We start from the raw sequence: 10,535 nt of genomic DNA, 5'->3' as shown, positions 1-10,535 counted from the left end.
AGGCCTCCCCGATGGCGCAGTGGTAGCGTCGTTGCCTTGTAATCAAGGGGTCCCGGGTTCGATACCCGGTGGAGGCACATAGTGGTTCGGATTCCACTTTAAACTGTAGGTCCAGTCCCGATTAGCCTTACTGTGCATAAAGTGGACTTAAAACACCAAATCAAACAAAAGAAAATATATGGAAAAGTAATGGTTCGTACTAAACTAGTGTGTTTGACATTCCAAGGTAGACATCTCCCGGAAAAGTAGCCATAAATAGCAGCATATATGAAGCAACATCCCGACAGAAAGCAATCATCCAATGTAGAAACTGCTGTTTCAGATTCGCTCACATGGCCAATCAATGTCGTTCACCGTCTAAAGGCGCTACCTGTGTGTGGAGCAATTAAACACGGAGATAAGTGTAATCTCCCTACCAAGTGTCCGAATTGCCAGGGGCCTCATTCAGCTCTTGATAAAAATTGCCCAATGTGGCACAAAGAGCGTCTAATTCAGGAACGTATGGCCCTAAATAACTTATCATACCTTGAAGCTAAACAAATGATAGAAGGGACTTACATTCCACAACCTAGCATAGAGTAAATTATGAAGCCCACAATAAATCTAAAAGAGTTTCCACCTATTCAACAATGTTTCAGTTCATCTCCCACTGGCTTAAAACATAAAATATTCACAAGAAAAATCATCTACTAACACAAAACACAACTCAACTTTGGAGCCCATTTCCAATAATTCAAGAAGACGACATATTCTTTGGGACACGACACAGTGGACCCAAAAGTATTTCCACATCCAGACATATTTGAGATACCTAATATTGCACACAAAAATAACAATGAACTTACAAAGTACAAAAGAAAATACCGTAACAAAGCGAGAAATATGGTTCACAATAATCCAGATTACATCTCATCAAAAGCAGAAAGCTCCTCAACGGAATCGGAAATTACTCCTTCCTCATCTATAGGGAAAAAAGTCTTCCCTTCTGCTAATTCTACGAATAGTTGACATTCTGAATGGTCGACAAAAAACACTGATCAACCTCTCCCATCTACCGATAATATTCACAAAGTCTTCACCTTACTTCTAGAAACAATACCACTCCTATGGTCAACCCTAGTTAAAATCAAAGAGTTACATCAACAAAAACAGCTCTTACAACATATCAATAAGCTATCCATAAATCTTTAAAATGTATTACAGAACCTTACTTCGAAACAGAACAAGTAGTATACACATAGTAGATGATGTTTCTAGTTCAATGGAATATTATTAGCTTTTCTACACGAAAATTGGACTTATTGAAATTAATGACGGAATGCCATCCTCTAATTCTTCGCTTACAGGCAACCAAAGGCAGACAGTATGAAATATACAAAATTGTTCATTATAATTGTTTAGGCCCACCCTATTCTGAAAATGAACGAGGTATTAGCATATATATCCACGAATCAATATCATATCAGGAAATTCAGATATCCAAACATCATAAACTCTTCCGCAATTATAGTAGAAGCACGTGCTATCCAAATCTTCATGGAGGGAAAAAATAACAATAATCAATATTTATATTCCATCAAATTACAATTCTCAGAATATAAAACCTTCAGATCTAGATGCATTGATAAATAATACCCCTAGCCCATACATCATTGTTGGAGATTTTAATGGTCATCATATCATTTGGAGCTCACAATCATCAGACAGACTTGGGTCCAGCATCGCCGACTGGATAGTAAACAACTCATTTATTGTCCTAAATGATGGATCGCCCACCCATATCCCACGCAACGGAAATAATCCCACATCAATAAAACTCACTATGATATCAGAATTATTATTCTCAAAATTTCAGTGGACCACAGCGGAAGAACTGTATGGTAGTGATCATTATCCCATTTATATTCATTCTCATTTTATATCATCACAACCAATTCCACATATCATATTTCCCATAAATCGCTGGAAAATCAATAATATATCATGGGAAGCATATACAATTCTAATAGATTCTTATATACTTAAAGAACAAATAAATTCCTCTCAATCGGTTTCATACTATACACTACTCCAAATTATCACAGAAGTTTTAGACATTCTTAGTTGACGGCAAAGAGTCAATTTTTCACGAATAATTTTTCCAAAAATTCATTGGTGGACCTCACAGTGCGAGACAGCAAAAGCCAACCGAAAAAGAAAGAGAATCAATTTGCTTCATATCCCACTCTTGAAAATCGAATATTATACAAAAAGTCAATAGCACAAGAAAAAAAAATATTCTGCAAGCCAAGCGTCAAGCGTGGATTAAATATTGCAATTCAATAGACATGCAGAAATCATCCCGAAATGTGTGGCATAAATTTAATTCCTTAGGTAAACCACGTCCACCTCGTAAAAAAACAAAATAGATAATAGTTGGCAAGACCAATTTTTAATGCTTTTGGCTCCTCCATCAGTACACCTTCCATATGAAAAAATGGAGGAAAATATTTCAAACTTTTCATTTAAATTCCTCCCATTCCTTCAGAGGAATTAGAAAATATAATTAATAATGTTAAACCCACAGCACCAGGTTTAGATGAAATACCTTATCAAGCCATAAAATATCTAGCGAAAGCAGGTTTAGATAAACTTGTATCTTTTTACAACAACATATTCCGTACTGGTATAGTACCGAGGGAGTGGAAAGATTATATAGTTCTCCCATTCCTAAAAGCAAATAAACCACCACATTGTGCCACATCTTACAGACCCATAGGGTTAATTTCAGTCTTGGAAAAATATTCGAACGAAACGATATACCTCAGAATTACCTGAACATTAGAACGTCAACGTTTCTTTTATACTACTCAACTTGGATTTAGAATCAATTATGGCAGTCAAGATGCAATAGCTATCCTAGGCACTGCAATTCAAAATAGCAAAATTAGTCGTTCATACTGTTATAGTCTTTCTATAGATGTAGAAAAAGCATATGATTCAATTAATTTACATGTGCTCTGTAACAAATTAGAAAATCATTTCATTCATCCTCAATTATCGTTAATCATATGGAACCTATATTCCAATAGAAAGATATATGGATGGTTCACAGAAAGAAATAGTGACCTCGTTTCACTACCATGGGAATTCCTCAAGGTGCACCTTTGAGTCCTTTATTATTTAATATTTACACAAATGAAATTCACTCCTAACCTCTTTATCCATTCCAGATAGTACAATACGCAGATGATTTCTGTTTTTACTGTACTAAAGATGATGCGACCCAAGGCATAATTAAAACGCAGAGATTAATCAGCACCATACGAGAATGGTTTCATAATGCAGGATTAACCTTTAGTGAAAACAAATCCAAAATTATTTGTTTTAATAACAAACTGCAGGCAGTTATCCCAATAATATTTTACAAATTTCTGACATCCCAGTGACAGATTCTCACAAATATTTAGGTGTGCATTTTGATAGACGTTTTACATGGAATGCACACATTTTATATTTATTAAACAAAGGACAAAAGTTTTTAAACATAATTCGTAGCATGACAACAACTAAATGGGGTGGCCACACAAAAATTTTACTTCTTTTTTTATGAAAATTGTTTTCGCTCATTTTTCGACTATGCAGCTATCAGCTACGGGGGAGCAAAATCGAGTCTACTCGACAAAATAGAAATATTACAAAGTGCTAGCCACCGGATGCGTGGCTATTTGTTATAAAAAGAGTTGGATTTATTGTTGACAAGAACACTTGAAGTTACTGCTGCATAACATAATAAGTTTGCTGCAAAATCATGAAGCAATTTAAGCTAAGATATTACTATTATTTTGACGTCATTATGTAGGTATTGTCAACACACAATAAACGTGTTCTTTAACAGTAGCATCTAAAGTATTTTGAAAATAAGGCTATTATTTTTCGTCGGTCTTTTCTTCTTATTGGGGAAAGGTGGAAAGTATAGTGGAACCACAAGCAAAAAAACATGCGCAGACCCGCGACTCCTGTGCACCGTACTTCCGCGTGGAGGGGAGGGGCAGAGTGGAGCATGCTTTCTTATGGCTCGAGCTGAACGGAGGACGGAAAAGATGCGCGGAAACTTTTCGTCGAAGGTTGTTTTCCTTGCGGTCGCTCTATACGAGGACTAGGTAGAAAGATGGAGCAGTGGGCGCGAGAAATCCACCTCGTCCGGGTGAAAATTTTATCTTGAGCCGCCCCTGGCTAGACCCTCACCTGGTGGCGATTCCCTGCTGTCTGCTGTCAACAAACAACGCAACTACAAAGAAAACCTTTTCTCTCGCGAAATCAATTTATTAGATTCGTTTTTTTGGTAAATGAAAATACACACCTAACTGTGCTATCAACAAAACTGTGACGAAATTATACTGGCAAAAGAGATTCAATACGAATTCACGCGCTTAAATCTGTTTTAATCTTTTCTCCTGCGTCCTTGTTCCCTTTCTTCGGTTCGTCTGCTTTGAGGCTCTCCTCCACCTTCTTCACTTGACCAATCCGTTCCCAGAGTTCGTGGAGTTGAATTCCTCTGTCGTTGTGGCAGCCTGTCGCAGAAAGACGTACATCAACTAATTAATACAAAACGTGGATGCAAGTTTTCGCTTCTACAAAAGGTCTTAATGTGTCCATGCCATTAAGTGTGTAAGAACTTATATAACGTTAATATTATTGTTTTTGGCAGAACGAAACGCATCTATTCAATTTTGTTCCCTTCTTTTAGTGGGTGCACAACATGGCATTCTTTATTGCGTGTGTTTTGCTACGTATTATGGTCCTTGTACCTCTTTGGGTCAAGGGCGCCCGCAGGATATTTTCTCGGGGGGGGGGGGGGCAGAGTAAGATTTCATATCTTGCCTTTCAGTCACATAAATGTTTATCGTTATTATTATTATTATTGCTAATATTATTACTTTACAAATCATAAAATTCAAACTAAATTGATAATACTTTGGCTCTGTATGCAAGTTCAGACTCGACTCTATTATTTAGATAGAAACTAGATTCGCCTTTCCATAAACATCTATCACTTTGTTGATGATCAGTTCTTTGTATTTTTGTGCTTTTCACAATGCACAGATACGAAACAGATCGTACCACTTAATCTACTGTCAAGGGTATCTCTGATTTATCTTTTTACGTGCTGAAGGGTAGAGTAAAAAATAAAAAGTAATAACTCAAAATGATGATGTCTGAATTGTTAAGGTCAGATCGTGGCTTTAGGAAATGATTTCCGATTTTCCGTAATCTGAAGAACAGAAAAATTCCAAAGGATCTTATTTAAAAGAGGTTAATCTTGATATTTTCTGTAGTTTCTAAAATGTCTTGAAATTAACTGTTTTTATTCCGTGAAAACACAATCACTTGAAGGGGAAATAGCATGCGCGTGCACTCCGGTACAGCAAGGCCAGCAGTGCTGGCACACAGCAGAACTGTTACAGAATTACTTCTTTCACTTTTGGTTTTTCATTATTCCTTCCATGTTGGTTGCCTCAACAGAATCAACCTGCAAGTCTCCAAGGTTCGTCCTTTTCCGATATGGGCCCATCAGCACCCTCTTGTGGCGTGTTGAAAAAACATCTGCGTAACATCACCTTGGCCAGCCTGTAGCTTGCGATGCTAGCAAGGGCCCGAAAAATCAACAGGCGACCTTGAAGGATCCAATGGGAGGATACGCTATGTGGAAGGAAATTTTGTCTTTCAATCGGTAAGGGCTGAAAGAGAGCCAGAATGCCATCGGTTCAGTCTATTGATGTCCTCAGTGTTGCGAACTACACAATTAAGTGTCCAAGTGTACTGTATACTTTCAGCGATGTAGTATATCCACCAAGCTAGTTAAAATTTATATTCATAAATAAACTATAAAGTTTCAAAACACAGGAGAAACACAAAAATATGATTGCTGACATACGGATGACATATTCTATATGAAGATAAACGTTTCAGAGAGTTCGGTCTATTAAGACAGCTAACATGTCTATGGACACATCCGCCAAATAGAGTTGGTAAAACTCGCTGGTCGCGGTCAAACTTTTTCAAGCGCTTTGCGAGGTGAAAAGTAAATGTTTTCCAGGCGGGTAAATTTGTTTGTTTGCTTCAAAAACTTTAGTGTTGATATTGTTTACTATTTACTACGGGAGGAACTACGTGGTGTTAAGGTGGACTTATGAATATTAATGTGTGAAAATCTTGAAATTGTTTCAATCATCCGCGATCTTCTGTTGCATTAAATACGAAATTCGAATTCGGAAAAATGAACAACTGCACCAGGACATTCATCTTTCCCCTTAGGGCCGGTTGCACCATCTCCGCTTAACGTCTTATCCCCCACTTAACACCATTTTGCGGTTGTTCAATGTCCGCCTAACGTTACCTACCACTTAAAGTCCCGTGTAACGTAAGTGGCGGTCGGGGTTCCGCCTAACGCGTTAAGTGCCAGGTAAACATGGAAAAGCAGTACACTGTGCAGCCAACAGATACGTGCAGCACCTAGTATAATCTGTGTTTACACTTTTATAGTTGATAAAATGGCAAAGTCTCGATCAGCTGTTGCAAATTGCGAAAGTTTGCTGCATGTTTTGCATTACCAAATAACAGCAAAAAAAGGCGGATTTGTTAATTATCCCAGGAACGGCAATAAATAAAGCAACGTTTGTAAATATATGTGTAGAAATGAATATTAGATGGTCATTTTCGTGTGTGTTCCGAAAATGTTGTATATTGATATTAGCATTAGCAGTTTCACTGTAATTTCGTATGTAGGATTTGAGTGCATGCGGATACAGAAAATAAAACCAGGTTAAAGTAATGCGTTTGATGCTTGCAAAATTGTATTAAAATGCCGTTCCAAATAAATGAATGTGTGTTTGCTGTAACAATTTTTTTCAACAAAACGCAATATACGAAATGTACACCATGCATCAGTTGCTTTTTCGCAATCCTGGTAATTTGTAATCTTTAAGATTAAAACACGTGTAATATTATTAGAGTCACTTCCGTCGCCATTGATGTGAATGTAACATTGCAAATAAACAAGTAATGTGTTGTTTCCGAATAACAACTGGCAAAGAATGCACGTATAATATTTAGCAGTAGCTACTCTTACCGTCCAGTTCATACATATGTACGTACAAGGAACAATTTCCGAATGGTGGTGTGTTTTTTACAAACACACACATTTACAATAATAACCTTGCAAGAAACTACATACCTAGTAGTATATAAGACGTAATACTAATCTTTTAAGAAATGTATACATTGTATGTGTGTGATTTTGTAGGTTAACTTCCAAAATTGGCAAAAAAAAAAGTTTACTGGTAACAAGCATCCTTACGATGTTGACATGCATGTACAAGGAACAATTTCCTACTGGTTTTGTACCTAACCTAACTAACCCTACCCTAATATTCATGGGAGAGCATAAGACGTAAATGCCAAAGTTTTTTTCGGTATTTACTACTTAGAGGAAACGTTTTATGTGAAGTAACATATTTTTCATTACATTGTGCGAGATTTTGTACTTTAACTTTAAAACTGGCAAAGAATAATAATAATAGAGACAGGTACAGCAGTATCTTTACGGCGTTGATACGCATATACAAGGAACAATTTCCGAATGGTGTTACGTTTCGTAGATACAAAGAAAATGCACCATTGTAATAAACCTTGCACGAATCTACATGCCTGAAGATGCATAAAACGTGCACTCAAGTTTTTTCTGTTTTTTTTTTAACATTCATATGCAATACACATGATCTTGTATTTGATTTTTCAAAATAACTGGCCTAAAAAGACGAGCGGCTAGGGGCAGCATTAGCACCTTGGGAAATACATGCTAACAACACCAAACCTGGCCTGCCTAACCTACCCACGTAGGCATATAATAGCATAAATAAGCATGTAAATAGGTTTGGCAAATTATAATTTGTTTATTTAAGCTATTATATACATACGTGGATAGGTTAGGCAGGGCATGTTTGGTGTTCTTAGCATGTATTACCCAAGGTGCTAATACTGTCCCTATCTGCTCGTCTAAAAAGGAACACAGCTTGTACGTATATACAATGTATATTTTCCTGGTGAATATTACTGTTCTTTGTAAAGAAATATATACGTTCTTGCATTGCACTAGCATGTAACGTTGCACGAAACTAACTATCTGAAAGTATATACAGCCTGGAGTTTCTTCTTTTTTCTTAATAAGAACAAAACATGCGTACATACAGTACTACGGTACTTTACATTACTATTTGATTCTTCCTTTTGTGCTAAGATGATAGTAATTCCCAAAATGTACCTTGTACATGGAACCGTTGATTAACGATTTTTTTTGTGCTATTCGAATTTGTTTTGAATACAAAAATTTAATTTTCATCTGCATCGTTAACCAACTTTCACAAAAGCTGCATTATAAATAAAGAAGAAACCTATAAGATGGTCAACGTTGATAATACTAATACTCGCTATTCGCTAAAGAAGGGGTTACGGATTGATAAATTATTAACAGAAACGAATGATAAATTCCGTATATTTACACAAACTCAGATATGTCAGCCTTGCACTAAAAATTGAATAAATGTAACTTGCATTTGTTACGACTTAGTAAAATTTTGGTCACTGTTTAGTAGTGTTTAATATTTTTAAAAAAAGGGACCGTATGTCTTACTGAAAGATAAGACGAGGAATATTCTTTTTGCAGTATGTTAATTGGAGTACGTGAAAAATAAATTGAAAATTTTGTAAGCTTCCCACTACTTCGAAAGATTACGGGTTATATTGTATCATTTAACATACATTTGATATTATATGAGAGTACGACACATGCATTACCTACTTCTATCACCTGTTTCATTTTATTGCAATAAATATTTAGTTTTTTAAACATATTTCAGTTGAAAAAGCATCCATTTGGAATTGACAAGCAGATATTAGTACGTAATAAACAAACAAAACACAATCGAAAACACAACTTTCTCCAGTTTCTGTTGCCAGGTCGTACGGCAAGCAGGAGAAAGTTCCACCTTACAAGGCCGAGGATAAAAATGCTTGGTGCAACCCACCGCCGCCTAAATCTCCCGCCTGTCGTTATCCAACACTTTGTAAAGTGGCAGATTAAGTGGCGATGGTGCAACCGGCCCTTAGAGACGTTAAGGAAACAGTATCAGGTAGAGTGTTCATTTTTTCATTATAACGTACCATGTAGAAGCAATGAATTCTTGCTTTTCTTAATTTTTCTGGACCTGCTTCCCCAACGGAAAAGGTCACCACACGCCACTGGGAAATGGTGTGTACAATTCGATATTTTCAGAGTTGAACATTCAACGCCAGCTCGGTGTTCTAAATTAGATGGTGTGTTCTACGGTAGGGCGCTACAGTTTCTTCAATTGTAACACTGACTTCATGTGTGTTTATAATTTTGTTTCGTCCTCTTTTCCCGCTCCCCGAAAGCTACATGAAGTTGACGTAAAAGGCCGTTAAGGTTTTAAAATAAATTAATAAAAAAGATAACTAATAATTTACCTTCAGCAGATGTATAGAACGTTACGCCATTTACCAATATCTCTTTCTGTCCACCCTATTGCTTTCTGTAGGAACTATTTTAGTATTAGAGAAACTACATGGAATAACATATCCCAAGTGACATCGACGAGTAATTAAATTTGCCGAAAGAATTGTTTTCATATTTTGTCTCTTATAAGTGTAGACAATAAATGAAATCTACTCCATCTAAAAAAATAAAAAAATAAAAAAATAATGGGTTCCATAAGAGATTCGAACCTGCGATCTTCAGGTAACCGAACCAACTTTACCGCTACCCCGCTTTCTGGTTCGTGCAGATTAACTTGAAATTTTGTCGTAACAGTCCTTGCGATCTGGAACTCTGAACTACACTTCTGTGCAGTGGCGTGCGGTGACATTTTCTATTGGGAAGCAGATCCCGAAAAATTAAGAAAACCAAGAATTCATTGCTTCTACATGGTACGTTATAATGAAAAAAAATAGCACTCTATCTGATACTGTTTCCATAACGTCTAAGGGAAATATGAATATCCTGGCGCAGTTGTTCATTTTTTCGAATTTCAGTTGGTCTGTTGTCAAACGTATTTAATGCAACAGACGATCGCGGATGATTGAAACAATTTCAAGATTTTCACACATTAATATTCACAAGTCCGCTTTTGCACCACGTAGTTCCTCCCGTACTAAATAGTAAACAATGCCAGCACTAAAGTTTTTGAAGCAAACAAATAAATTTACCCGCCCGGAAAACAGTAACTTTTCACCTCGCAAAGCGCTTTGAAAAAAGTGTGACCGCGGCCAGCGAGTTTTACCAACTCTATTTGGCGGATGTGTCCATGGACATGTTAGCTGTCTTAATAGACCGAACGCTCTAAAACGTTTATCTTCATATAGAATATGTCATCCGTATGTCAGCAATCATATTTTTGTGTTTCCCCTATGTTTTGAAACTTTATAGTTTATTTATGAATATAAATTTTGACTAGTTTGGTGAAGATGCTACATCACTG

General features: G+C 36.5%; 1 protein-coding gene across 1 annotated transcript in view; it reads right to left on the bottom strand.

Annotated features, from left to right (window-relative positions):
• Positions 1-4,338: 4,338 nt before the first annotated feature.
• Positions 4,339-10,535, bottom strand: part of LOC146005043 (putative tubulin polyglutamylase TTLL9) — a 102,717-nt gene continuing 96,520 nt past the window's right edge. The window contains exon 11 of the mRNA XM_083144189.1: positions 4,339-4,553. Coding sequence (XP_083000315.1) covers positions 4,405-4,553 — 149 coding nt within the window. The 3' untranslated portion in view covers positions 4,339-4,404. The remainder of the gene's footprint in view (positions 4,554-10,535) is intronic.

This window comes from Lepisma saccharinum, chromosome 22, assembly GCF_977018435.1.
Source record: "Lepisma saccharinum chromosome 22, izLepSacc3.1, whole genome shotgun sequence".
NCBI classification, from domain to species: Eukaryota; Metazoa; Arthropoda; class Insecta; order Zygentoma; family Lepismatidae; genus Lepisma; species Lepisma saccharinum.
This window is presented reverse-complemented; position numbering and strand designations above follow the sequence as displayed.